The sequence below is a fragment of the Oncorhynchus nerka genome, linkage group LG20 (genome assembly GCF_034236695.1).
Source record: "Oncorhynchus nerka isolate Pitt River linkage group LG20, Oner_Uvic_2.0, whole genome shotgun sequence".
Lineage (NCBI taxonomy): Eukaryota > Metazoa > Chordata > Actinopteri > Salmoniformes > Salmonidae > Oncorhynchus > Oncorhynchus nerka.
The window spans coordinates 92,534,334-92,560,765 of NC_088415.1; the positions used below are offsets into that span (position 1 = coordinate 92,534,334).

The following is a 26,432-nucleotide window of genomic DNA, read 5'->3' on the forward strand; positions in this document are numbered from 1 at the left end:
CCTTTAGTCACCTGACAGTACAGTGTAGTAGGAGGTCACAGTGTAGTAGGAGGTCACAGTGTAGTAGGAGGTCACAGTGTAGTAGGAGGTCACAGTGTAGTAGGAGGTCACAGTGTAGTAGGGGGTCACAGTGTAGTAGGGGGTCACAGTGTAGTAGGGGGTCACAGTGTAGTAGGGGGTCACAGTGTAGTAGGGGGTCACAGTGTAGTAGGAGGTCACAGTGTAGTAGGGGGTCACAGTGTAGTAGGAGGTCACAGTGCTGAGCAGGTGGTTTAGTCACCTGACAGTACAGTGTAGTAGGGGGTCCTTTAGTCACCTGACAGTACAGTGTAGTAGGAGGTCACAGTGTAGTAGGAGGTCACAGTATAGTAGGAGGTCCTTTAGTCACCTGACAGTACAGTATAGTAGGGGGTCACAGTGCTGAGCAGGTGGTTTAGTCACCTGACATTACAGTATAGTAGGAGGTCACAGTATAGTAGGGGGGTCACAGTGTAGTAGGAGGTCACAGTGTAGTAGGAGGTCACAGTGTAGTAGGGGGGTCACAGTGTAGTAGGGGGGTCACAGTGTAGTAGGGGGTCACAGTGTAGTAGGAGGTCACAGTGTAGTAGGGGGGTCACAGTATAGTAGGAGGTCACAGTATAGTAGGAGTTCACAGTATAGTAGGAGGTCACAGTGCTGAGCAGGTGGTTTAGTCACCTGACAGTACAGTATAGTAGGGGGTCACAGTATAGTAGGGGTCACAGTATAGTAGGGGTCACAGTATAGTAGGAGGTCACAGTATAGTAGGAGGTCACAGTATAGTAGGGGGTCACAGTGCTGAGCAGGTGGTTTAGTCACCTGACATTACAGTATAGTAGGAGGTCACAGTATAGTAGGGGGGTCACAGTGTAGTAGGAGGTCACAGTGCTGAGCAGGTGGTTTAGTCACCTGACAGTACAGTATAGTAGGGGGTCACAGTATAGTAGGGGGTCACAGTGCTGAGCAGGTGGTTTAGTCACCTGACATTACAGTATAGTAGGAGGTCACAGTATAGTAGGAGGTCACAGTGTAGTAGGAGGTCACAGTGTAGTAGGAGGTCACAGTGTAGTAGGGGGTCACAGTGTAGTAGGGGGTCACAGTGTAGTAGGGGGTCACAGTGTAGTAGGAGGTCACAGTGTAGTAGTAGGGGTCACAGTATAGTAGGAGGTCACAGTATAGTAGGAGTTCACAGTATAGTAGGAGGTCACAGTGCTGAGCAGGTGGTTTAGTCACCTGACAGTACAGTATAGTAGGGGGTCACAGTATAGTAGGGGTCACAGTATAGTAGGGGTCACAGTATAGTAGGAGGTCACAGTATAGTAGGAGGTCACAGTATAGTAGGGGGTCACAGTGCTGAGCAGGTGGTTTAGTCACCTGACATTACAGTATAGTAGGAGGTCACAGTATAGTAGGGGGGTCACAGTATAGTAGGAGGTCACAGTATAGTAGGAGGTCACAGTGCTGAGCAGGTGGTTTAGTCACCTGACATTACAGTATAGTAGGAGGTCACAGTGTAGTAGGGGGGTCACAGTGTAGTAGGGGGGTCACAGTGTAGTAGGGGGGTCACAGTGTAGTAGGAGGTCACAGTGTAGTAGGAGGTCACAGTGTAGTAGGAGGTCACAGTGTAGTAGGGGGTCACAGTGTAGTAGGAGGTCACAGTGTAGTAGGAGGTCACAGTGTAGTAGGAGGTCACAGTATAGTAGGAGGTCACAGTATAGTAGGAGGTCACAGTGCTGAGCAGGTGGTTTAGTCACCTGACAGTACAGTATAGTAGGGGGTCACAGTATAGTAGGGGTCACAGTGCTGAGCAGGTGGTTTAGTCACCTGACATTACAGTATAGTAGGAGGTCACAGTATAGTAGGAGGTCACAGTGTAGTAGGAGGTCACAGTGTAGTAGGAGGTCACAGTGTAGTAGGGGGTCACAGTGTAGTAGGGGGTCACAGTGTAGTAGGGGGTCACAGTGTAGTAGGGGGTCACAGTGTAGTAGGGGGTCACAGTGTAGTAGGGGGTCACAGTATAGTAGGAGGTCACAGTATAGTAGGAGTTCACAGTATAGTAGGAGGTCACAGTGCTGAGCAGGTGGTTTAGTCACCTGACAGTACAGTATAGTAGGGGGGTCACAGTATAGTAGGGGGTCACAGTATAGTAGGAGGTCACAGTATAGTAGGAGGTCACAGTATAGTAGGGGGGTCACAGTGCTGAGCAGGTGGTTTAGTCACCTGACATTACAGTATAGTAGGAGGTCACAGTATAGTAGGGGGGTCACAGTATAGTAGGAGGTCACAGTATAGTAGGAGGTCACAGTGCTGAGCAGGTGGTTTAGTCACCTGACATTACAGTATAGTAGGAGGTCACAGTGTAGTAGGGGGTCACAGTGTAGTAGGGGGTCACAGTGTAGTAGGAGGTCACAGTGTAGTAGGAGGTCACAGTGTAGTAGGAGGTCACAGTGTAGTAGGAGGTCACAGTGTAGTAGGGGTCACAGTGTAGTAGGGGGTCACAGGGTAGTAGGGGGTCACATTGTAGTAGGGGTCAGAGTGTAGTAGGGGGTCAGAGTGTAGTAGGGGTCAGAAGGTAGTAGGGGTCACAGTGTAGTAGGGGTCAGAGTGTAGTAGGAGGTCACAGTGTAGTAGGAGGTCACAGTGTAGTAGGAGGTCACAGTGTAGTAGGAGGTCACAGTATAGTAGGAGGTCACAGTATAGTAGGAGGTCACAGTGCTGAGCAGGTGGTTTAGTCACCTGACAGTACAGTATAGTAGGGGGGGTCACAGTATAGTAGGGGGTCACAGTGCTGAGCAGGTGGTTTAGTCACCTGACATTACAGTATAGTAGGAGGTCACAGTATAGTAGGAGGTCACAGTGTAGTAGGAGGTCACAGTGTAGTAGGAGGTCACAGTGTAGTAGGGGTCACAGTGTAGTAGGGGTCACAGTGTAGTAGGGGTCACAGTGTAGTAGGGGTCACAGTGTAGTAGGGGTCACAGTGTAGTAGGAGGTCACAGTGTAGTAGGAGGTCACAGTGTAGTAGGAGGTCACAGTGTAGTAGGAGGTCACAGTGTAGTAGGAGGTCACAGTGTAGTAGGGGTCACAGTGTAGTAGGGGTCACAGTGTAGTAGGGGGTCACAGTGTAGTAGGGGGTCACAGTGTAGTAGGGGTCACAGTGTAGTAGGGGTCACAGTATAGTAGGAGGTCACAGTGCTGAGCAGGTGGTTTAGTCACCTGACATTACAGTATAGTAGGAGGTCACAGTATAGTAGGGGGGTCACAGTATAGTAGGAGGTCACAGTGCTGAGCAGGTGGTTTAGTCACCTGACATTACAGTATAGTAGGGGGGTCACAGTGTAGTGGGGGGTCACAGTATAGTAGGGGGTCACAGTGTAGTAGGAGGTCACAGTGTAGTAGGAGGTCACAGTGTAGTAGGAGGTCACAGTGTAGTAGGAGGTCACAGTGTAGTAGGAGGTCACAGTATAGTAGGAGGTCACAGTATAGTAGGGGGTCACAGTGCCGAGCAGGTGGTTTAGTCACCTGACATTACAGTATAGTAGGAGGTCACAGTGTAGTAGGGGTCACAGTGTAGTAGGGGTCACAGTGTAGTAGGGGTCACAGTGTAGTAGGGGTCACAGTGTAGTAGGGGTCACAGTGTAGTAGGGGGTCACAGTGTAGTAGGGGTCACAGTGTAGTAGGAGGTCACAGTGTAGTAGGAGGTCACAGTGTAGTAGGAGGTCACAGTGTAGTAGGGGTCACAGTGTAGTAGGGGTCACAGTGTAGTAGGGGGTCACAGTGTAGTAGGGGTCACAGTGTAGTAGGGGTCACAGTGTAGTAGGAGGTCACAGTGTAGTAGGAGGTGGTTTAGTCACCTGACATTACAGTATAGTAGGGGGTCACAGTATAGTAGGAGGTCACAGTGTAGTAGGAGGTGGTTTAGTCACCTGACATTACAGTATAGTAGGGGTCACAGTGTAGTAGGGGTCACAGTGTAGTAGGGGTCACAGTGTAGTAGGGGTCACAGTGTAGTAGGGGTCACAGTGTAGTAGGAGGTCACAGTGTAGTAGGAGGTCACAGTGTAGTAGGAGGTCACAGTGTAGTAGGAGGTCACAGTGTAGTAGGAGGTCACAGTGTAGTAGGGGGTCACAGTGTAGTAGGGGTCACAGTGTAGTAGGGGTCACAGTGTAGTAGGGGGTCACAGTGTAGTAGGGGTCACAGTGTAGTAGGGGTCACAGTGTAGTAGGGGGTCACAGTGTAGTAGGAGGTCACAGTGTAGTAGGAGGTCACAGTGTAGTAGGAGGTGGTTTAGTCACCTGACATTACAGTATAGTAGGGGGTCACAGTGTAGTAGGGGGTCACAGTGTAGTAGGAGGTCACAGTGTAGTAGGAGGTCACAGTGTAGTAGGAGGTCACAGTGTAGTAGGAGGTCACAGTGCTGAGCAGGTGGTTTAGTCACCTGACATTACAGTATAGTAGGAGGTCACAGTGCTGAGCAGGTGGTTTAGTCACCTGACATTACAGTGTAGTAGGAGGTCACAGTGCTGAGCAGGTGGTTTAGTCACCTGACATTACAGTATAGTAGGAGGTCACAGTGCTGAGCAGGTCCTTTAGTCACCTGACATTACAGTATAGTAGGAGGTCACAGTGCTGAGCAGGTGGTTTAGTCACCTGACATTACAGTATAGTAGGGGGTCACAGTGTAGTAGGGGGTCACAGTGTAGTAGGGGTCACAGTATAGTAGGGGGTCACAGTATAGTAGGGGGTCACAGTATAGTAGGGGTCACAGTGTAGTAGGGGGTCACAGTATAGCAGGAGGTCACAGTGTAGTAGGGGGTCTCAGTGCTGAGCAGGTGGTTTAGTCACCTGACAGTACAGTATAGTAGGGGTCACAGTATAGTAGGGGGTCACAGTGCTGAGCAGGTGGTTTAGTCACTTGACAGTACAGTATAGTAGGGGTCACAGTATAGTAGGAGGGTCACAGTATAGTAGGGGTCACAGTATAGTAGGGGTCACAGTGTAGTAGGGGTCACAGTATAGTAGGAGGGTCACAGTGTAGTAGGGGGTCACAGTGTAGTAGGGGGTCACAGTGTAGTAGGGGTCACAGTGTAGTAGGGGGTCACAGTGTAGTAGGGGGGTCACAGTGTAGTAGGGGGTCACAGTATAGTAGGGGGTCACAGTATAGTAGGGGTCACAGTGTAGTAGGGGGTCACAGTGCTGAGCAGGTGGTTTAGTCACCTGACAGTACAGTATAGTAGGGGGTCACAGTATAGTAGGGGGTCACAGTATAGCAGGAGGTCACAGTGCTGAGCAGGTGGTTTAGTCACCTGACAGTACAGTATAGTAGGGGGTCACAGTATAGTAGGGGTCACAGTGTAGTAGGGGGTCACAGTGCTGAGCAGGTGGTTTAGTCACCTGACAGTACAGTATAGTAGGGGGTCACAGTATAGTAGGAGGGTCACAGTATAGTAGGGGTCACAGTATAGTAGGGGTCACAGTGTAGTAGGGGGTCACAGTGCTGAGCAGGTGGTTTAGTCACCTGACAGTATAGTAGGGGTCACAGTATAGTAGGGGGTCACAGTATAGTAGGGGGTCACAGTGCTGAGCAGGTGGTTTAGTCACCTGACAGTACAGTATAGTAGGGGGTCACAGTATAGTAGGGGTCACAGTGCTGAGCAGGTGGTTTAGTCACCTGACAGTACAGTATAGTAGGGGGGTCACAGTGCTGAGCAGGTGGTTTAGTCACCTGACAGTACAGTATAGTAGGGGGTCACAGTATAGTAGGGGGTCACAGTGCTGAGCAGGTGGTTTAGTCACCTGACAGTACAGTATAGTAGGGGGTCACAGTATAGTAGGGGGTCACAGTATAGTAGGGGGTCACAGTATAGTAGGGGTCACAGTATAGTAGGAGGTCACAGTGCTGAGCAGGTGGTTTAGTCACCTGACAGTACAGTATAGTAGGGGTCACAGTATAGTAGGGGTCACAGTGCTGAGCAGGTGGTTTAGTCACCTGACAGTACAGTATAGTAGGGGGTCACAGTATAGTAGGGGTCACAGTGCTGAGCAGGTGGTTTAGTCACCTGACAGTACAGTATAGTAGGGGTCACAGTATAGTAGGGGGTCACAGTGCTGAGCAGGTGGTTTAGTCACCTGACAGTACAGTATAGTAGGGGGTCACAGTATAGTAGGGGTCACAGTATAGTAGGGGGTCATAGTATAGTAGGGGGGTCACAGTATAGTAGGGGGTCACAGTGCTGAGCAGGTGGTTTAGTCACCTGACAGTACAGTATCGTAGGGGGTCACAGTATAGTAGGGGGTCACAGTGCTGAGCAGGTCATTTATTAGGGTTTATTATGGATCCCCATTAGTTCCTGACAAGGCAGCAGCTACTCTTCCTGGGGTTTATTATGGATCCCCATTAGTTCCTGCCAAGGCAGCAGCTACTCTTCCTGGGGTTTATTATGGATCCCCATTAGTTCCTGCCAAGGCAGCAGCCACTCTTCCTGGGGTTTATTATGGATCCCCATTAGTTCCTGCCAAGGCAGCAGCTACTCTTCCTGGGGTTTATTAAGGATCCCCATTAGTTCCTGCCAAGGCAGCAGCTACTCTTCCTGGGGTTTATTATGGATCCCCATTAGTTCCTGCCAAGGCAGCAGCTACCCTTCCTGGGGTTTATTATGGATCCCCATTAGTTCCTGCCAATGCAGCAGCTACTCTTCCTGGGGTTTATTATGGATCTCCATTAGTTCCTGCCAAGGCAGCAGCTACTCTTCCTGGGGTTTATTATGGATCCCCATTAGTTCCTGCCAAGGCAGCAGCTACTCTTCCTGGGGTTTATTATGGATCCCCATTAGTTCCTGCTGAGGCAGCAGCTGCTCTTCCTGGGGTTTATTATGGATCCCCATTAGTTCCTGCCAAGGCAGCAGCTACTCTTCCTGGGGTCCAGCAAAATTATGTCAGTTTGTAAAATTTCACAGTGCAAGTAGAAAATCTATCTATCTATGTGTGTGTGTGTGTCAGTGTGTGTGTGTCAGTGTGTGTGTGTGTGCCTATGTTTGTGTCTCTTCACAGTCCCCTGCTGTTCAATAAGGTGTATTTTTAGTAGTACTGTGGAATAGAGTTCCATGTAGTCATTGCTCTATGTAGTACTGTGGAATAGAGTTCCATGTAGTCATGGCTCTATGTAGTACTGTGGAATAGAGTTCCATGTAGTCATGGCTCTATGTAGTACTGTGGAATAGAGTTCCATGTAGTCATGGCTCTATGTAGTACTGTGGAATAGAGTTCCATGTAGTCATGGCTCTATGTAGTACTGTGGAATAGAGTTCCATGTAGTCATGGCTCTATGTAGTACTGTGGAATAGAGTTCCATGTAGTCATGGCTCTATGTAGTACTGTGGAATAGAGTTCCATGTAGTCATGGCTCTATGTAGTACTGTGGAATAGAGTTCCATGTAGTCATGGCTCTATGTAGTACTGTGGAATAGAGTTCCATGTAGTCATGGCTCTATGTAGTACTGTGGAATAGAGTTCCATGTAGTCATGGCTCTATGTAGTACTGTGGAATAGAGTTCCATGTAGTCATGGCTCTATGTAGTACTGTGGAATAGAGTTCCATGTAGTCATGGCTCTATGTAGTACTGTGGAATAGAGTTCCATGTAGTCATGGCTCTATGTAGTACTGTGGAATAGAGTTCCATGTAGTCATGGCTCTATGTAGTACTGTGGAATAGAGTTCCATGTAGTCATGGCTCTATGTAGTACTGTGGAATAGAGTTCCATGTAGTCATGGCTCTATGTAGTACTGTGGAATAGAGTTCCATGTAGTCATGGCTCTATGTAGTACTGTGGAATAGAGTTCCATGTAGTCATGGCTCTATGTAGTACTGTGGAATAGAGTTCCATGTAGTCATGGCTCTATGTAGTACTGTGGAATAGAGTTCCATGTAGTCATGGCTCTATGTAGTACTGTGGAATAGAGTTCCATGTAGTCATGGCTCTATGTAGTACTGTGGAATAGAGTTCCATGTAGTCATGGCTCTATGTAGTACTGTGGAATAGAGTTCCATGTAGTCATGGCTCTATGTAGTACTGTGGAATAGAGTTCCATGTAGTCATGGCTCTATGTAGCACTGTGGAATAGAGTTCCATGTAGTCATGGCTCTATGTAGCACTGTGGAATAGAGTTCCATGTAGTCATGGCTCTATGTAGCACTGTGGAATAGAGTTCCATGTAGTCATGGCTCTATGTAGCACTGTGGAATAGAGTTCCATGTAGTCATGGCTCTATGTAGCACTGTGGAATAGAGTTCCATGTAGTCATGGCTCTATGTAGCACTGTGGAATAGAGTTCCATGTAGTCATGGCTCTATGTAGCACTGTGGAATAGAGTTCCATGTAGTCATGGCTCTATGTAGCACTGTGGAATAGAGTTCCATGTAGTCATGGCTCTATGTAGCACTGTGGAATAGAGTTCCATGTAGTCATGGCTCTATGTAGCACTGTGGAATAGAGTTCCATGTAGTCATGGCTCTATGTAGCACTGTGGAATAGAGTTCCATGTAGTCATGGCTCTATGTAGCACTGTGGAATAGAGTTCCATGTAGTCATGGCTCTATGTAGCACTGTGGAATAGAGTTCCATGTAGTCATGGCTCTATGTAGCACTGTGGAATAGAGTTCCATGTAGTCATGGCTCTATGTAGCACTGTGGAATAGAGTTCCATGTAGTCATGGCTCTATGTAGCACTGTGGAATAGAGTTCCATGTAGTCATGGCTCTATGTAGCACTGTGGAATAGAGTTCCATGTAGTCATGGCTCTATGTAGCACTGTGGAATAGAGTTCCATGTAGTCATGGCTCTATGTAGCACTGTGGAATAGAGTTCCATGTAGTCATGGCTCTATGTAGCACTGTGGAATAGAGTTCCATGTAGTCATGGCTCTATGTAGCACTGTGGAATAGAGTTCCATGTAGTCATGGCTCTATGTAGCACTGTGGAATAGAGTTCCATGTAGTCATGGCTCTATGTAGCACTGTGGAATAGAGTTCCATGTAGTCATGGCTCTATGTAGCACTGTGGAATAGAGTTCCATGTAGTCATGGCTCTATGTAGCACTGTGGAATAGAGTTCCATGTAGTCATGGCTCTATGTAGCACTGTGGAATAGAGTTCCATGTAGTCATGGCTCTATGTAGCACTGTGGAATAGAGTTCCATGTAGTCATGGCTCTATGTAGCACTGTGGAATAGAGTTCCATGTAGTCATGGCTCTATGTAGCACTGTGGAATAGAGTTCCATGTAGTCATGGCTCTATGTAGCACTGTGGAATAGAGTTCCATGTAGTCATGGCTCTATGTAGCACTGTGGAATAGAGTTCCATGTAGTCATGGCTCTATGTAGCACTGTGGAATAGAGTTCCATGTAGTCATGGCTCTATGTAGCACTGTGGAATAGAGTTCCATGTAGTCATGGCTCTATGTAGCACTGTGGAATAGAGTTCCATGTAGTCATGGCTCTATGTAGCACTGTGGAATAGAGTTCCATGTAGTCATGGCTCTATGTAGCACTGTGGAATAGAGTTCCATGTAGTCATGGCTCTATGTAGCACTGTGGAATAGAGTTCCATGTAGTCATGGCTCTATGTAGCACTGTGGAATAGAGTTCCATGTAGTCATGGCTCTATGTAGCACTGTGGAATAGAGTTCCATGTAGTCATGGCTCTATGTAGCACTGTGGAATAGAGTTCCATGTAGTCATGGCTCTATGTAGCACTGTGGAATAGAGTTCCATGTAGTCATGGCTCTATGTAGCACTGTGGAATAGAGTTCCATGTAGTCATGGCTCTATGTAGCACTGTGGAATAGAGTTCCATGTAGTCATGGCTCTATGTAGCACTGTGGAATAGAGTTCCATGTAGTCATGGCTCTATGTAGCACTGTGGAATAGAGTTCCATGTAGTCATGGCTCTATGTAGCACTGTGGAATAGAGTTCCATGTAGTCATGGCTCTATGTAGCACTGTGGAATGTGAACAGTCTTGTGGGGTGTGTATGGGTGTCTGAGCTGTGTGTTAGTAGTTTAGACAGACAGCTCGGTGCATTCAACATGTCAATACCTCTCATAAATACAAGTAGGGATGTAGTCAATCTCTCCTCCAATTAGAGCCAGGAGAGACTGACATGCATATTATTAATATTAGCTCTCAGTGTACATCCAAGGACCAGCCGTGCTGTCAATTGCAATTTTCCTATGTCCTTCTTTGTGGCACCTGACCACACAACTGAACAGTAGTCCAGGTCCCAAAAAACTAAGGCCTATAGGACCTGCCTTGTTGATAGTGCTGTTAAGAAGGTAGAAACTAGGGCCTATAGGACCTGCCTTGTTGATAGTGCTGTTAAGAAGGTAGAAACTAGGGCCTATAGGACCTGCCTTGTTGATAGTGCTGTTAAGAAGGTAGAAACTAGGGCCTGTAGGACCTGCCTTGTTGATAGTGTTGTTAAGAAGGTAGAAACTAGGGCCTATAGGACCTGCCTTGTTGATAGTGTTGTTAAGAAGGTAGAAACTAGGGCCTATAGGACCTGCCTTGTTGATAGTGTTGTTAAGAAGGTAGAGCAGCGCTTTATTATGGACAGACTTCTCCCCTCATCTTAGCTACTGTTGTATCAATATGTTTTTACCATGACAGTTTACAATCCAGGGTTACTCCAAGCAGTTTAGTCACCTCAACTGGCTCAATTTCCACATTATTTATTACAAGATTTAGTTGAGGTTTAGGGTTTAGTGAATGATTTGTCCCAAATAAAATGTCAAATCAAATCAAATTTTATTTGTCACATACACATGGTTAGCAGATGTTAATGCGAGTGTAGCGAAATGCTTGTGCTTCTAGTTCCGACAATGCAGTGATAACCAACAAGTAATCTAACTAACAATTCTAAAACTACTGTCTTATACACAGTGTAAGGGGATAAAGAATATGTACATAAGGATATATGAGTGAGTGATGGTACAGAGCAGCATACAGTAGATGGTATCGAGTACAGTATATACATATGAGATGAGTATGTAGACAAAGTAAACAAAGTGGCATAGTTAAAGTGGCTAGTGATACATGTATTACATAAGGATGCAGTCGATGATGTAGAGTACAGTATATACGTATGCATATGAGATGAATAATGTAGGGTAAGTAACATTATATAAGGTAGCATTGTTTAAAGTGGCTAGTGATATATTTACATCATTTCCCATCAATTCCCATTATTAAAGTGGCTGGAGTTGGGTCAGTGTCAATGACAGTGTGTTGGCAGCAGCCACTCAATGGTGGCTGTTTAACAGTCTGATAGCCTTGAGATAGAAGCTGTTTTTCAGTCTCTCAGTCCCAGCTTTGATGCACCTGTACTGACCTCGCCTTCTGGATGATAGCGGGGTGAACAGGCAGTGGTTCGGGTGGTTGATGTCCTTGATGATCTTTATGGCCTTCCTGTAACATCGGGTGGTGTAGGTGTCCTGGAGGGCAGGTAGTTTGCCCCGGTGATGCGTTGTGCAGACCTCACTACCCTCTGGAGAGCCTTACGGTTGAGGGCGGAGCAGTTGCCGTACCAGGCGGTGATACAGCCCGCCAGGATGCTCTCGATTGTGCATCTGTAGAAGTTTGTGAGTGCTTTTGGTGACAAGCCGAATTTCTTCAGCCTCCTGAGGTTGAAGAGGCGCTGCTGCGCCTTCTTCACGACGCTGTCAGTGTGAGTGGACCAATTCAGTTTGTCTGTGATGTGTATGCCGAGGAACTTAAAACTTGCTACCCTCTCCACTACTGTTCCATCGATGTGGATAGGGGGTGTTCCCTCTGCTGTTTCCTGAAGTCCACAATCATCTCCTTAGTTTTGTTGACGTTGAGTGTGAGGTTATTTTCCTGACACCACACTCCGAGGGCCCTCACCTCCTCCCTGTAGGCCGTCTCGTCGTTGTTGGTAATCAAGCCTACCACTGTTGTGTCGTCCGCAAACTTGATGATTGAGTTGGAGGCGTGCGTGGCCACGCAGTCGTGGGTGAACAGGGAGTACAGGAGAGGGCTCAGAACGCACCCTGTGGGGCCCCGTGTTGAGGATCAGCGGGGAGGAGATGTTGTTGCCTACCCTCACCACCTGGGGGCGGCCCGTCAGGAAGTCCAGTACCCAGTTGCACAGGGGGGGTCGAGACCCAGGGTCTCGAGCTTGATGACGAGCTTGGAGGGTACTATGGTGTTGAATGCCGAGCTGTAGTCGATGAACAGCATTCTCACATAGGTATTCCTCTTGTCCAGGTGGGTTAGGGCAGTGTGCAGTGTGGTTGAGATTGCATCGTCTGTGGACCTATTTGGGCGGTAAGCAAATTGGAGTGGGTCTAGGGTGTCAGGTAGGGTGGAGGTGATATGGTCCTTGACTAGTCTCTCAAAGCACTTCATGATGACGGAAGTGAGTGCTACGGGGCGGTAGTCGTTTAGCTCAGTTACCTTAGCTTTCTTGGGAACAGGAACAATGGTGGCCCTCTTGAAGCATGTGGGAACAGCAGACTGGTATAGGGATTGATTGAATATGTCCGTAAACACACCGGCCAGCTGGTCTGCGCATGCTCTGAGGGCGCGGCTGGGGATGCCGTCTGGGCCTGCAGCCTTGCGAGGGTTAACACGTTTAAATGTCTTACTCACCTCGGCTGCAGTGAAGGAGAGACCGCATGTTTTCGTTGCAGGCCGTGTCAGTGGCACTGTATTGTCCTCAAAGCGGGCAAAAAGTTATTTAGTCTGCCTGGGAGCAAGACATCCTGATCCGTGACTGGGCTGGGTTTCTTCTTGTAGTCCGTGATTGACTGTAGACCCTGCCACATGCCTCTTGTGTCTGAGCCATTGAATTGAGATTCCACTTTGTCCCTGTACTGACGCTTAGCTTGTTTAATAGCCTTGCGGAGGGAATAGCTGCATTGTTTATATTCGGACATGTTACCAGACACCTTGCCCTGATTAAAAGCAGTGGTTCGCGCTTTCAGTTTCACGCGAATGCTGCCATCAATCCACGGTTTCTGGTTTGGGAATGTTTTTATCGTTGCTATGGGAACGACATCTTCGACGCACGTTCTAATGAACTCGCACACCGAATCAGCGTATTCGTCAATATTTTCATCTGACGCAATACGAAACATGTCCCAGTCCACGTGATGGAAGCAGTCTTGGAGTGTGGAGTCAGCTTGGTCTGACCAGCGTTGGACAGACCTCAGCGTGGGAGCCTCTTGTTTAAGTTTCTGCCTGTAGGCAGGGATCAACAAAATGGAGTCGTGGTCAGCTTTTCCGAAAGGGGGGCGGGGCAGGGCCTTATATGCGTCGCGGAAGTTAGAGTAACAATGATCCAAGGTTTTACCACCCCTGGTTGCGCAATCGATATGCTGATAAAATTTAGGGAGTCTTGTTTTCAGATTAGTTTTGTTAAAATCCCCAGCTACAATGAATGCAGCCTCCGGATAAATGGTTTCCAGTTTGCAAAGAGTTAAATAAAGTTCGTTCAGAGCCATCGATGTGTCTGCTTGGGGGGGATATATACGGCTGTGATTATAATCGAAGAGAATTCTCTTGGAAGATAATGCGGTCTACATTTGATTGTGAGGAATTCTAAATCAGGTGAACAGAAGGATTTGAGTTCCTGTATGTTTCCTTCATCACACAAATGTGTTTAGTTTTAGAAATATTTAGGACAATTGTATTCCTTCCCACCCATTCTGAAACGAACTGCAGCACTTTGCAACACTTAACAGTCATTTCAGTCACTGTAGTAGCTGACATGTATATTGTTGAGCCATCTGCATACATAGACACACTGGCTTTACTCAAAACCAGTGGCATGTCATTTGTAAAGATTGAAAAAAGTTAGGGGCCTAGACAGCTGCCCTGGGGAATTCCTGATTCTACCTGGATTATGTTGAAGAGGCTTCCATTAAAGAACAAACAAAACAGCCCCCACAATCTTTTTAACCTCTTGCTTCTAGAGCTCTGGAAATGCAAATGCGCTACGCTAAATGCTAATAGTATTAGTTAAAACTCAAACGTTCATTAAAATACACATGCAGGGTATCGAATTAAAGCTACACTCGTTGTGAATCCAGGCAACAAGTCAGATTTTTAAAATGCTTTTCGGCGAAAGCATGAGAAGCTATTATCTGATAGCATGTAACACCCCAAAAGACCCGCAGGGGACGTAAACAAAATAATTAGCATTTCGGCGTTACACAAACCGCACAATAAAATAGAAAACAGTCATTACCTTTCACCATCTTCTTTGTTGGCACTCCTAGATGTCCCATAAACACTATTGGGTCTTTATTTCGATTAAATCGGCCCATATAAAGCCAAGATATCGTTATATGTAGACTGTGTGATAAACGAAAAAAACATTGTTTCAAAACGTAACGTCATTTTTTAAAATTCAAAAAGTCGACGATAAACTTTCACAAAACACTTCGAAATACGTTTGTAATGCAACTTTAGGTATTAGTAAACGTTAATAAGCGATAAAATTCATCAGGAGGCGATGTAAAGATCATTAGCTGTCCGTCTGGAAAAATGTCCGGCTAGAAACTCAACGAAAATATCCGGTCCTAGACCTAAGGAAATACGGTGCCCTGCATGTGTTTGACCAAGAAAAAACTCGAAGGGAAATGACAAGACTCTAGACACCGTGTGGAAGCTGTAGGTACTGCAACCTCAGTCAATTAATTGTGGTTCACCTTTATCAATGGGTTCAAGTAGCGCATGGATATATTTTCCCATTTTCAGTGATCAGTTTTTCCTGTGCTTTTCGATGTAAATGCCGTTCTGGTAAAGCCACAGCAGTGATTTAACCAGTTTTATAAACGTCTGAGTGTTTTCTATCCACACAGACTAAGCAAATGCATATACTATATTCCTGGCATGAGTAGCAGGGCGCTGAAATGTTGCGCGATTTTTAACAGAATGTTCAAAAAAGTAGAGGGTAGAAGGAAGAGGTTAATGATACATTTCTCTCAGCCAATCATCAGTCATTAGTGTAAGTGCTGTGCTTGTTGAATGTCCTTCCCTATAAGCGTGCTGAAAGTCTGTTGTCAATTTGTTTACAGTGAAACAAATTGTGAGTCGGAAGTACGGTGGAAAATTAGATTTTCTTGCGAGGACAAGAAAACTAAGGAAAGTTGTTTTTGGGGGATGGGACTGATCAAACATTGTCATAGTGGATTATTTTCCTCTGCCTATTTAATGACTAAACACTGTCATTCTGTTTCTTATCTGTCATTGACATACCACCAACACGTACTTAACAAGACACTTGCTCACCTAGCTACTTTAAGATGGATGCAGTAATAACTAATGGATACATTCTGGATAAGAGCGCTGGCTCAATGACAAAAATGTACACAACTGGCTCCTAATGAAGCCTCAATCGCTAAACCCTGTCGTGTGTTTCCTTTCTCTAGTTTGAGGAGGACCTGTCGTCAACCAGGTCGTCAACCAGTCGCCTGTCAATCAAGTCTCCACTGAGGGGAGTCAGGAAGCTGAAGAACATGCAGTGTAAAATCACCCTTCTAGATGGCTCCGACTACACCATGACGGTGGATGTGAGTACAGGGGGGATGAGGAGGAGGAGGAGGGGAGGAGGTTGCTGCTATCTGCCGTCCGTCCAGGGTGGATGTGAGTACAGGGGGGATGAGGAAGAGGAGGGGGAGGAGGAGGTTGCTGCTATCTGCCGTCCGTCCAGGGTGGATGTGAGTACAGAGGGGATGAGGAAGAGGAGGGGAGGAGGAGGTTGCTGCTATCTGCCGTCCAGGGTGGATGTGAGTACAGGGGGTGAGGAGGAGGAGGAGAGGAGGTTGCTGCTATCTGCCGTCCGTCCAGGGTGGATGTGAGTACAGGGGGATGAGGAAGAGGGGAGGAGGAGGTTGCTGCTATCTGCCGTCCGTCCAGGGTGGATGTGAGTACAGGGGGATGAGGAGGAAGAGGAGGAGGAGAGGAGGTTGCTGCTATCTGCCGTCCGTCCAGGGTGGATGTGAGTACAGGGGGATGAGGAGGGGGAGGAGGAGGTTGCTGCTATCTGCCGTCCGTCCAGGGTGGATGTGAGTACAGGGGGATGAGGAAGAGGAGGAGGAGAGGAGGTTGCTGCTATCTGCCGTCCAGGGTGGATGTGAGTACAGGGGGGTGAGGAAGAGGAGGAGGAGAGGAGGTTGCTGCTATCTGCCGTCCGTCCAGGGTGGATGTGAGTACAGGGGGTAAGGAAGAGGAGGAGGGGAGGAGATTGCTGCTATCTGCCGTCCGTCCAGGGTGGATGTGAGTACAGGGGGGGTAAGGAAGAGGAGGAGGAGAGGAGGTTGCTGCTATCTGCCGTCCGTCCAGGGTGGATGTGAGTACAGAGGGGATGAGGAAGAGGAGGGGGAGGAGGAGGTTGCTGCTATCTGCCGTCCAGGGTGGATGTGAGTACAGAGGGGATGAGGAAGAGGAGGGGGAGGAGGAGGTTGCTGCTATCTGCCGTCCAGGGTGGATGTGAGTACAGAGGGGATGAGGAAGAGGAGGGGGAGGAGGAGGTTGCTGCTATCTGCCGTCCGTCCAGGGTGGATGTGATTGGACGAAAGTCTAATAGCTCATTTCAGATTTGATCTCTCTCTCAAATTAGACAGATAAAATTAACTTTTCTGCCATCAAATATCCAGAGAAACTATCATCTCAAATGGCATAAAGTACCAGCAACTTAGCTTCCAGTTGTGTTATATTTATTTAGTCTAGAGGTGTTTAGACAAGCGGGGAGAAGCTTCAACATGCCAAGGACTCAACGTTCCTTCCACCCAAACAAACAACCAAAATCTGCTTTAGCCAGATAGAGGATAGAGCCCCGTTAGGGGGGAGGTGGGAGATTAGCCCTATGTTTGGGGGGGGGGGGGGGGGCTTTGGAACAGGAGACGTTTGTGTGGTTGTGTAGAGGGGTTTAGGAACGGTTGTTCGGTTTGGGCTGTGGGTATAAGAGGATCAGTGTCATTCTCACTGTTCTCTGTGTGAGTCACTCCCAATCCTACTTTACCCTCCTGCTGTGGACTTCTGAACAACGTCTCATTAGGACGGGGTGTAGACATACAGGGATTGGTGTATGAGCTCATTTGGGGGTCGTTGGGGGGGTAGATTGCAGTAACTGTTGGGGTCATTTTTACATTTTTGGAATTAATACAATTTGGTTTCTTGCTTCATATTGAGTTATTCTGATAGTCATTTATATTGAGTTATACCTGGACTGATACAGTCATTGATTGGCAGATGTATGAGGTAAATGCACACACGCCCACACAGAACAGTTATTGGATGTTGAGGGAAGGTGAGAGAGAGAGACGACTTCAAGAGCTCAGCCTTCCACACAAAGAGACCAGCTGCTTCCACGTTTTACACTGTGATACATTCTACATCATGACGTCATAATCAGAACACGAGGAGAATGATTGAGAGCTGTTTATATGACCCCCTGGGGTGTGGTCTGTGGCGGGGTCATGTATTATTGTATGGGCCTCCCCTGCATGACCCCCTGGGGTGTGGTCTGTGGCGGGGTCATGTATTATTGTATGGGCCTCCCCTGCATGACCCCCTGGGGTGTGGTCTGTGGCGGGGTCATGTATTATTGTATGGGCCTCCCCTGCATGACCCCCTGGGGTGTGGTCTGTGGCGGGTCATGTATTATTGTATGGGCCTCCCCTGCATGACCCCCTGGGGTGTGGTCTGTGGCGGGGTCATGTATTATTGTATGGGCCTCCCCTGCATGACCCCCTGGGGTGTGGTCTGTGGCGGGGTCATGTATTATTGTATGGGCCTCCCCTGCATGACCCCCTGGGGTGTGGTCTGTGGCTGGGGGGGGTCATGTATTATGTGTATGGGCCTCCCTGCATGACCCCTGGGGTGTGGTCTGTGGCGGGGTCATGTATTATTGTATGGGCCTCCCCTGCATGACCCCCTGGGGTGTGGTTTGTGGCGGGGTCATGTATTATTGTATGGGCCTCCCCTGCATGACCCCCTGGGGTGTGGTCTGTGGCGGGGTCATGTATTATTGTATGGGCCTCCCCTGCATGACCCCCTGGGGTGTGGTCTGTGGCGGGGTCATGTATTAGTGTATGGGCCTCCCCTGCATGACCCCCTGGGGTGTGGTCTGTGGCGGGGTCATGTATTATTGTATGGGCCTCCCCTGCATGACCCCTGGGGTGTGGTCTGTGGCGGGGTCATGTATTATTGTATGGGCCTCCCCTGCATGACCCCTGGGGTGTGGTTTGTGGCGGGGTCATGTATTATTGTATGGGCCTCCCTGCATGACCCCCTGGGGTGTGGTCTGTGGCGGGGTCATGTATTATTGTATGGGCCTCCCCTGCATGACCCCTTGGGGTGTGGTCTGTGGCGGGGTCATGTATTATTGTATGGGCCTCCCCTGCATGAGAGAAGACTGTGAGGAGGGGAGAGAGCCTCCCGAGGGATCTCCCTGCGTTGCCTCATCTGTTAACAAAATAGTATCCCCCCTCTCCTTCAGTCCTTCTCCCTCCCTCCACCCCTCCCTCCCCTCCCTCCCTTCAGCCCCCTCCTCCCTCACCCCTCCACCCCCCCCTCTCCTTCAGTCCTTCTCCCTCCCTCTACCCTCCCTCCCTCCCTCCACCAGCCCCCTCCTCCCTCACCCCTCCCCCCTCTCTCCTTCAGTCCTTCTCCCTCCCTCTCCCTCCCTCCACCAGCCCCCTCCTCCCTCACCCCTCCACCCCCTCTCTCCTTCAGTCCTTCTCCCCCCCCCTCTACCCTCCACCCTCCCTCCTCCTCCCTCCACCAGCCCCCTCCTCCCTCACCCCTCCACCCCCCCCCCTCCTTCAGTCCTTCTCCCTCCCTCTACCCTCCCTCCTCCTCCCTCCACCAGCCCCCTCCTCCCTCACCCCTCCACCCCCTCTCTCCTTCAGTCCTTCTCCCTCCCTCTACCCTCCCTCCACCCCCCCTCCTCCCTCCTCCTCCCACCCCCTCTCTCCTTCAGTCCTTCTCCCTCCCTACCCTCCCCTCCTCCCTCCTCCTCCCTCCACCAGCCCCCTCCTCCCTCACCCCTCCACCCCTCCCTCCTCCTCCAGCCCCCTCCTCCCTTGTGCCCTCCACCCTCCCTCCTCCCCTCCTTCCTCCACCCCTCCCTCTTTCCTCCATCAGCCCCTCCCTCCACCCCTCCCTCTTTCCTCCATCAGCCCCTCCCTCCACCCCCTCTCTCCTCCACCCCTCCCTCCCTCCTCCACCCCTCCCTCCATCCCTCCCTCCATCAGCCACTCCCTCCACCAGCCCCTCCTCCCTCCACCAGCCCCCTCCTCCCTCCTCCAGCCCCTTGGACCAGGCAGCTATGAGGACAGCTACTGTAAACATGTCAAGGTTAAACTACAGCTACACACTGACACAGGCTATATGATATATATATATATCCCTCCATCCCTCCCATCAGCCACTCCCTCCACAGGCTATATGACTGTACATGAACACACAGACAGACCAGATAAACATGGAGTCCGCAGCACGAGGAGACATGGCCACTGTCCACCCCAGCACCGTTGTTGATGAAGCAGAGGTGGTGGAGCATCAAGGAGGAGACATGGCCACTGTCCACACCAGCACCGTTGTTGATGAAGCAGAGGTGGTGGAGCATCAAGGAGGAGACATGGCCACTGTCCACACCAGCACCGTTGTTGATGAAGCAGAGGTGGTGGAGCATCAAGGAGGAGATGGCCACTGTCCACCCCAGCACCGTTGTTGATGAAGCAGAGGTGGTGGAGCATCAAGGAGGAGACATGGCCACTGTCCACCCCAGCACTGTTGTTGATGAAGCAGAGGTGGTGGAGCATCAAGGGAAAATAAAGTACATGTGCTTCTGTTCTATCACACGAGCAATGATGTCAGAGCAATGATGTCAGAGCAACATACCACACAGGCCAGCTGGTTACAGGCTGGTTAAAGCCAGCAACATACCACACAGGCCAGCTGGTTACAGGCTGGTTAAAGCCAGCAACATACCACACAGGCCAGCTGGTTACAGGCTGGTTAAAGCCAGCAACATACCACACAGGCCAGCTGGTTACAGGCTGGTTAAAGCCAGCAACATACCACACAGGCCAGCTGGTTACAGGCTGGTTAAAGCCAGCAACATACCACACAGGCCAGCTGGTTACAGGCTGGTTAAAGCCAGCAACATACCACACAGGCCAGCTGGTTACAGGCTGGTTAAAGCCAGCAACATACCACACAGGCCAGCTGGTTAAAGCCAGCAACATACCACACAGGCCAGCTGGTTACAGGCTGGTTAAAGCCAGCAACATACCACACAGGCCAGCTGGTTACAGGCTGGTTAAAGCCAGCAACATACCACACAGGCCAGCTGGTTACAGGCTGGTTAAAGCCAGCAACATACCACACAGGCCAGCTGGTTACAGGCTGGTTAAAGCCAGCAACATACCACACAGGCCAGCTGGTTACAGGCTGGTTAAAGCCAGCAACATACCACACAGGCCAGCTGGTTACAGGCTGGTTAAAGCCAGCAACATACCACAAATTGAGAACATTGAGGTTAAATGAAGATACTCAGTTCGTTGTAGGGAGTCATTCCCATTACTGTCGGAAGACCAGTTTAGTACTGACAGACTCTCTCTCTCTGTCACTGTCTCTATCTCTCTCTCTGTCACTGTCTCTCTCTCTCTCTCTCTGTCACTGTCTCTATCTCTATCTCTCTGTCACTGTCTCTATCTCTATCTCTCTGTCACTGTCTCTGTCTCTCTCTCTGTCACTGTCTCTATCTCTCTCTCTCTGTCACTGTCTCTATCTCTATCTCTCTCTCTGTCACTGTCACTGTCTCTATCTCTATCTCTCTCTCTCTCTGTCACTGTCTCTCTCTCTGTCTCTATCTCTCTCTCTCTCTCTGTCTCTCTCTCTGTCACTGTCTCTATCTCTCTCTCTGTCACTGTCTCTATCTCTCTCTCTCTGTCACTGTCTCTCTGTCACTGTCTCTCTCTCTCTGTCACTGTCTCTCTCTCTCTGTCACTGTCTCTCTCTCTCTGTCACTGTCTCTATCTCTCTGTCACTGTCTCTCTCTCTCTCTGTCACTGTCTCTATCTCTCTCTCTCTGTCTCTCTCTCTGTCACTGTCTCTATCTCTCTCTCTGTCACTGTCTCTCTCTCTCTCTGTCACTGTCTCTGTCTCTCTCTCTATCTCTCTCTCTCTCTGTCACTGTCTCTCTCTCTGTCTCTATCTCTCTCTCTGTCACTGTCTCTATCTCTCTCTCTCTGTCACTCTCTCTCTCTGTCACTGTCTCTCTCTCTCTGTCACTGTCTCTCTCTCTCTGTCTGTCTCTCTCTCTCTGTCACTGTCTCTCTCTCTGTCACTGTCTCTGTCTCTCTCTCTGTCACTGTCTCTGTCTCTCTCTCTGTCACTGTCTCTCTCTCTCTCTGTCACTGTCTCTCTCTCTCTCTGTCACTGTCTCTATCTCTCTCTCTCACTGTCTCTCACTGTCACTCACTCACTCACTCTCTCCCTCGCTCACCCCCTGTGGGGAAAAATGTATTCACTGATTTTTCCTTTAAATCTGAGGGAAGAATCATTAGTTTCCCCTTGTAGCTCGACCTTTTTAAAACAAAAATCTAGTTTACCCTACGACTAAGGCCTGAAACATGCTGCTGTTTTGGTGTTGTTGTTAAGGAGAGTCACCGAGGGGTTGGTGTAGTTAAGTGTGATATATATATATATATAACGGTTTATCTCTACTGTATTACCACCACCACCTTAGCTTAGTGGCTGTTTTCTTTTCATATGGGTTTTACTGTTGTAATCCTGAGCTGCATTATTAATAAGCTTAGGTTTTCGTAGAACCTTTTTAAGAACAGCCATAGTTACTACAGGGGGGGAGGGGTTGATTCACAGACTAAATACAGTTATCATAGTGCAGAATCGGGGGCCGGGCGGACGGTTCATAGTGCAGAATCGGGGGGGGGGCCGGGCGGACATCAGTTTGTGTTGGTGTGACTGTCTGATTGCGCTAGGTTGATGTTGTGTTGGTGTGACTGTCTGATTGCGCTAGGTTGATGTTGTGTTGGTGTGACTGTCTGATTGGGCTAGGTTGATGTTGTGTTGGTGTGACTGTGTTGGTGTGACTGTCTGATTGCGCTAGGTTGATGTTGTGTTGGTGTGACTGTCTGATTGCGCTAGGTTGATGTTGTGTTGGTGTGACTGTCTGATTGGGCTAGGTTGATGTTGTGTTGGTGGGACTGTCTGATTGGGCTAGGTTGATGTTGTGTTGGTGTGACTGTGTTGGTGTGACTGTTGCGCTAGGTTGATGTTGTGTTGGTGTGACTGCGTTGGTGTGACTGTCTAGGTTGATGTTGTGTTGGTGTGACTGTCTGATTGCGCTAGGTTGATGTTGTGTTGGTGTGACTGTGTTGGTGTGACTCTCTGATTGGGTGTGACATCAGTCTGTGCTGATTGGGTGTGACATCAGTCTGTGCTGATTGGGTGTGACATCAGTCTGTGCTGATTGGGTGTGACATCAGTCTGTGCTGACTGCCGGGGATGTTGTTCCTGCTGGTTTTGAAGTGTCTGTCGAAGCCTCTTTTTAATAGGCTTGAGAATCACACACAAGCCTGTCAGATGTAACTCGTAACCTCGGGGAGGCATCGAGAGCAGAGTTATGCCAGGGCTCTGTGAGAGTGGGGAGAGGGAGGGAGGGAGGCGGTAACAGCAACCTAAATATATCCCCAGGGACTGAGAGGGAGTTGGACTGGAAGCTAGCCAGCTACAGCCTGCTGTGAAAGAAGAAGGGGAGGAGGATAACACACAGAGAGGAGGAGGAGGAGGAGGATAACACACAGAGAGGAGGAGGAGGAGGATAACACACAGAGAGGAGGAGGATAACACACAGAGAGGAGGAGGAGGAGGAGGAGGATAACACACAGAGAGGAGGAGGAGGATAACACACAGAGAGGAGGAGGAGGATAACACACAGAGAGGAGGAGGTGGAGGATAACACACAGAGAGGAGGAGGAGGATAACACACAGGAGGATAACACACAGAGAGGAGGAGGAGGAGGAGGATAACACACAGAGAGAGAGGAGGAGGAGGAGGAGGTGGATAACACACAGAGAGGAGGAGGAGGAGGAGGAGGAGGATAACACACAGAGAGGAGGAGGAGGAGGATAACACACAGAGAGGAGGAGGAGGAGGATAACAGAGAGGAGGAGGAGGATACACACAGAGAGGAGGAGAGGAGGAGGATAACACACAGAGAGGAGGAGGAGGAGGATAACACACAGAGAGGGAGGAGGAGGATAACACACAGAGAGGAGGAGGAGGAGGAGGATAACACACAGAGAGAGAGGAGGAGGAGGAGGATAACACACAGAGAGAGGAGGAGGAGGATAACACACAGAGAGGAGGAGGAGGAGGATAACACACAGAGAGGAGAGGAGGAGGAGGAGGAGGAGGATAACACACAGAGAGGAGGAGGAGAGGAGGATAACACACAGAGAGGAGGAGGAGGAGGATAACACACAGAGAGGAGGAGGAGGAGGAGGATAACACAGAGAGGAGGAGGAGAGGAGGAGGAGGAGGAGGATAACACACAGAGGAGGAGGAGGAGGAGGATAACACACAGAGAGGAGGAGGAGGAGGATAACACACAGAGAGGAGGAGGAGGAGCAGGATAACACACAGAGAGAGGAGGAGGAGGAGGAGGATAACACACAGAGAGGAGGATAACACACAGAGAGGAGGAGGATAATAACACACAGAGGAGGAGGAGGAGGATAACACAGAGAGGAGGAGGAGGAGGATAACACACAGAGAGAGGAGGAGGAGGATAACACACAGGAGGAGGAGGAGGAGGATAACACACAGAGAGGAGGAGGAGGAGGAGGAGGAGGATAACACAGAGAGAGGAGGAGAGAGGAGGAGGAGGAGGATAACACACAGAGGAGGAGGAGGAGGAGGAGGATACACACAGAGAGGAGAGAGGAGATAACACACAGAGGAGGAGGAGGTGGAGGATAACACACAGAGAGGAGAGGAGGAGGATAACACACAGGAGGAGGAGGAGGATAACACACAGAGGAGGAGGAGGAGGATAACACACAGAGAGGAGGAGAGAGGAGAGAGGAGGAGGAGGATAACACACAGAGAGAGGAGGAGGAGGATAACACACAGAGAGGAGGAGGAGGATAACACACAGAGAGGAGGAGGTGGAGGATAACACACAGAGAGGAGGAGGAGGAGGATAACACACAGAGAGGAGGAGGAGGAGGATAACACACAGAGAGGAGGAGGAGGATAACACACAGAGAGGAGGAGGAGGAGGATAACACACAGAGAGGAGGAGGAGGATAACACACAGAGAGGAGGAGGAGGAGGATAACACACAGAGAGGAGGAGAGGAGAGGAGGAGGAGGAGGAGGATAACACACAGAGGAGGAGGATAACACACAGAGAGGAGGAGGATAACACACAGAGGAGGAGGAGGAGGATAACACACAGAGAGGAGGAGGAGGATAACACACAGAGAGGAGAGGAGGAGGATAACACACAGAGAGGAGGAGGAGGATAACACACAGAGAGAGAGGAGGAGGAGGATAACACACAGAGAGGAGGAGGATAACACACAGGAGGAGGAGGAGGATAACACACAGAGAGGAGGAGAGGAGGAGGAGGATAACACACAGAGAGAGGAGGAGGAGGATAACACACAGAGAGGAGGAGGAGGAGGAGGAGGATAACACACAGAGGAGGAGGATAACACACAGGAGGAGGAGGAGGATAACACAGAGAGGAGGAGGAGGAGGATAACACACAGAGAGGAGAGAGGATAACACACAGGAGGAGGAGGATAACACACAGAGAGGAGGAGGATAACACAGAGAGGAGGAGGAGGATACACAGACAGGAGAGAGGAGGAGGATAACACACAGAGAGGAGGAGGAGGATAACACACAGAGGAGGAGGAGGAGGAGGATAACACACAGAGAGAGGAGGAGGAGGAGGATAACACACAGAGAGGAGGAGGGAGGAGGATAACACACAGAGAGGAGGAGGAGGATAACACACAGAGAGGAGAGGAGGATAACACACAGAGAGGAGGAGGAGGATAAACACAGAGAGAGGAGGAGGAGGATAACACACAGGAGGAGGAGGATAACACACAGAGAGGAGGAGGAGGATAACACACAGAGAGGAGGAGGATAACACACAGAGAGAGAGGAGGAGGAGGATAACACACACAGAGAGGAGGAGGAGGAGGAGGATAACACACAGAGGAGGAGGAGGAGGATAACACACAGAGAGGAGGAGGAGGATAACACAGAGAGGAGGAGGAGGAGGATAACACAGAGAGAGGAGGAGGAGGAGGATAACACACAGAGAGGAGGAGGAGGATAACACACAGAGAGGAGGAGGAGGATAACACACAGAGGATAACACACAGAGAGGAGGAGGAGGATAACACACAGAGAGGAGGAGGAGGAGGATAACACACAGAGAGAGGAGGAGGATAACACACAGAGAGGAGGAGGAGGATAACACACAGAGAGAGGAGGAGGAGGAGGATAACACACAGAGAGGAGGAGGAGGATAACACACAGAGAGGAGGAGGAGGAGGATAACACACAGAGAGGAGGAGGAGGAGGATAACACACAGAGAGGAGGAGGAGGAGGATAAACACAGAGGAGGAGGATAACACACAGAGAGGAGGAGGAGGATAACACACAGAGAGGAGGAGGAGGGAGGAGGAGGATAACACACAGAGAGGAGGAGGAGGATAACACACAGAGAGGAGGAGAGGAGGATAACACACAGGAGGAGGAGGATAACACACAGAGAGAGGAGGAGGAGGAGGATACACACACAGAGAGGAGGAGGAGGAGGATAACACACAGAGAGAGAGGAGGAGGAGGATAACACACACAGAGAGAGAGGAGGAGGAGGATAACACACAGAGAGGAGGAGGAGGATAACACACAGAGAGGAGGAGGAGGAGGAGGATAACACACAGAGAGGAGGAGGAGGATAACACACAGAGAGGAGGAGGAGGAGGATAACACACAGAGAGGAGGAGGAGGAGGATAACACACAGAGAGGAGGAGGAGGATAACACACAGAGAGGAGGAGGAGGAGGATAACACACAGAGAGGAGGAGGAGGAGGATAACACACAGAGAGGAGGAGGAGGATAACACACAGAGAGAGGAGGAGGAGGATAACACACAGAGAGGAGGAGGAGGAGGATAACACACAGAGAGGAGGAGGAGGAGGATAACACAGAGAGAGGAGGAGGAGGATAACACACAGAGGAGGAGGAGGAGGAGGATAACACACAGAGAGGAGGAGGAGGATAACACACAGAGAGGAGGGAGGAGGATAACACACAGAGAGGAGGAGGAGGA

The 26,432-nt window shown here is 49.5% G+C and overlaps 1 protein-coding gene across 14 annotated transcripts in view; it reads left to right on the forward strand.

Annotated features, from left to right (window-relative positions):
- Positions 1 to 26,432, forward strand: part of epb41l3b (erythrocyte membrane protein band 4.1-like 3b) — a 114,960-nt gene that overhangs the window by 9,565 nt on the left and 78,963 nt on the right. For all 14 annotated transcript variants that reach the window (XM_065005975.1, XM_065005970.1, XM_065005969.1 and 11 more), the window contains one exon: positions 15,467 to 15,607. In XM_065005975.1, coding sequence (XP_064862047.1) covers positions 15,467 to 15,607 — 141 coding nt within the window. The remainder of the gene's footprint in view (positions 1 to 15,466; positions 15,608 to 26,432) is intronic.